This window comes from Bombus bifarius, unplaced genomic scaffold, assembly GCF_011952205.1.
Source record: "Bombus bifarius isolate JDL3187 unplaced genomic scaffold, Bbif_JDL3187 scf7180000009125, whole genome shotgun sequence".
In the NCBI taxonomy this organism is placed as follows: Eukaryota; Metazoa; Arthropoda; class Insecta; order Hymenoptera; family Apidae; genus Bombus; species Bombus bifarius.
In genome coordinates, this window is record NW_022884914.1 from 5114254 (window position 1) to 5116352 (window position 2099).

General features: G+C 36.2%; 1 protein-coding gene across 1 annotated transcript; it reads right to left on the bottom strand.

The window, feature by feature from the left end:
• Positions 1–423: 423 nt before the first annotated feature.
• LOC117213776 lies at positions 424–1881 on the bottom strand. The gene is made up of 5 exons (XM_033459426.1): positions 1789–1881; positions 1541–1688; positions 1320–1472; positions 1061–1102; positions 424–965 (listed from the first exon to the last, which is right to left on the bottom strand). Exons 1-5 carry the CDS (start codon positions 1879–1881, stop codon positions 517–519), a joined length of 885 nt encoding a protein of 294 aa, XP_033315317.1. The 3' UTR covers positions 424–516.
• Between the last annotated feature and the right edge of the window lie 218 nt (positions 1882–2099).

Here is a 2099-nt window from a genome sequence, read left to right on the forward strand (position 1 = left end):
AACCATCTTTTTCCCCCTCGATTACTGCTTATTCATCAATTTCTGTTGATGTCTTGAAATAGTCTGTAAAGATTGTCGCTTTTTTCTGGTCGTAGTTGTTTTTCCAGCAGATCGATCGTTACATGACAGCGGATGATTTTTCATCAATTTTCTCACTCGATGAAGTTCATCCTTTCATGGTCGAGCATTCTGTGCGTGATTATATTACTTTCGACAGATGTCGTTGTGTCAGCGTTTTCTATGTATTTTCTTGAAATTTTTAACAACTTTTCCAGATAAATGTGAAGTATTTTTACTTTCTCTTTCAACGATAGACGTTTCTTGATCAATTTTTATTATCCGGTTATCTTTCTTTTCTTGTTAATTTCTGGAAAATTTGCTCTTAACTTTGACAAAAACGAACAATCGTGTTTTTTCCCTTTTAAATTAAGTTCTCCTTTATTGTTCTATATTCTTATCTAATGCATTTACTTCTCTGTTTGATCGATCGATGGTCAATATGCTACTACGCTTCTTCTACTCTTCTTCGAATTGTCTTTTTTCCTCGTCGACAGCTACTTTTTCCATAACATTCATCTGACCTTGAGAAGTCTCTTCTTTCGCGCTAGTTAACGACTTTTTCTCAGCTTTTTCGACCGAATGACTCTGCTTTTTTGTGCTAGCTGATTTTTCTTCCAGTTTCGTTGATATCTGAGACCCTTCCCAGTGTTTCCTCTCGCTGGTATCTGTTTTTGCATTCCCTTTCGACGATACCGGAGAATCAGCAGAGTGAATAACGTGTTTTTCGCCGACAATTTCTTTTGCGTCACCTTCTGTTGATTTCCGATAACCATTGCTGTAACCTTCTTTCACCTCGTTCATATCGATTCCTTCAATTCCTGTCGATAGTCGAGAATCGTCTTTATCACTTGATTCATGCTCTTTCAACTGAGCAGAATCAGTTTTCTCGAAGCCCAGACTGGCTCCTTTAAAAAGTAATATGTAGTTGTTTCTTTATTTATCTGCTCCTTTAAAAGTAAACTTTTTCAATGTAACGTTGGGCGTAGGCGTTCTACATTACCTGATGTCTTTTCTTCACGCACGAGGAAAGGCAACTTTATCACTGAAAAATATAAATTGCATTTTCAATAATTTTACCGTTGTACTGTTCCCGTATTTTTGTCGAATTTGCTTTTTTCCGCCGCATTTGATCGCGAATTAATTGTTTGTTCGCGTTACAGATGCGTTTTATTTGTTTTCAAATATCGAAGTTTACGTGTACTTTGCAAAGAGATATTTTGAGCATAAATGTTTGTGTTTTTATACACGAATCGAATCACCTTTCTTAATATTGCTTTTGATCGTTTCAATCACTTCTTTGGCTGCTCCAATCACTTGTTTGGCTGTTCCAATCGCGTTTAAAATCGTCGAAATGATGAAATTGTCCTTACCAAGTAAGAACGCTATCGGTGACGTAGGAATTCCAAATTTCTCTGCGTAATTAAACAACACAAATATTATCAATTTTTCTAAAATCTCGTTTGATCTGTTACCACATTACCGATACTCTGCTGCGCTATATTAAATGCCCCCGGTTCCCCTAACTTTCCATTTTCAAACAGTTTCAATGGTGTAAATTTATCTTTCAATGATATTAAATTTTCAATTAATACATTCAGCTTCTCTTGCTTCTCCGCTCTTTGTTCTTCCTGGATGGATAAAAATTTATTTAATTGGTAAAATTAACATAAGTATAATTTATATAGAATTTAGTAAAACACTATAAAATATTTTAACTGTATTACATACCGAATTGTTGTCGACTTTTTCCGAGTGCAGAAGACCTGGATGGGCCACTACCCACGACGCAAAAGACACCAATAGTATCGTTGACACCTTCATGTTACACCAGGTCTCGGCTACTGATGGTTACGAACCAGTTAGCCGATTATATACTCCGTTTCACAGTTGCAAAAACACCTTACTACACAGAATATAATAGCAAGGGTGTAAATTATGGCTTCCTGAAACTTGCATCTCTGGCAAGATAACAGTGTTTAATGTGCTTATCGTATTCATTGGCGCAGATCGATTTCCAACACATCGAATCCGAGGACATG

Excerpts from the sequence above, each read along its gene's own strand:
- LOC117213776 (XM_033459426.1), bottom strand. The coding sequence starts at position 1,881 with ATGAAGGTGTCAACGATACTATTGGTGTCTTTTGCGTCGTGGGTAGTG. Across the intron at positions 1,473-1,540 it reads TATAGCGCAGCAGAGTATCG|AGAAATTTGGAATTCCTACG; the intron begins GTAATGTGGTAA and ends TTAATTACGCAG. Across the intron at positions 1,103-1,319 it reads CAAAAGCAATATTAAGAAAG|TGATAAAGTTGCCTTTCCTC; the intron begins GTGATTCGATTC and ends TATATTTTTCAG.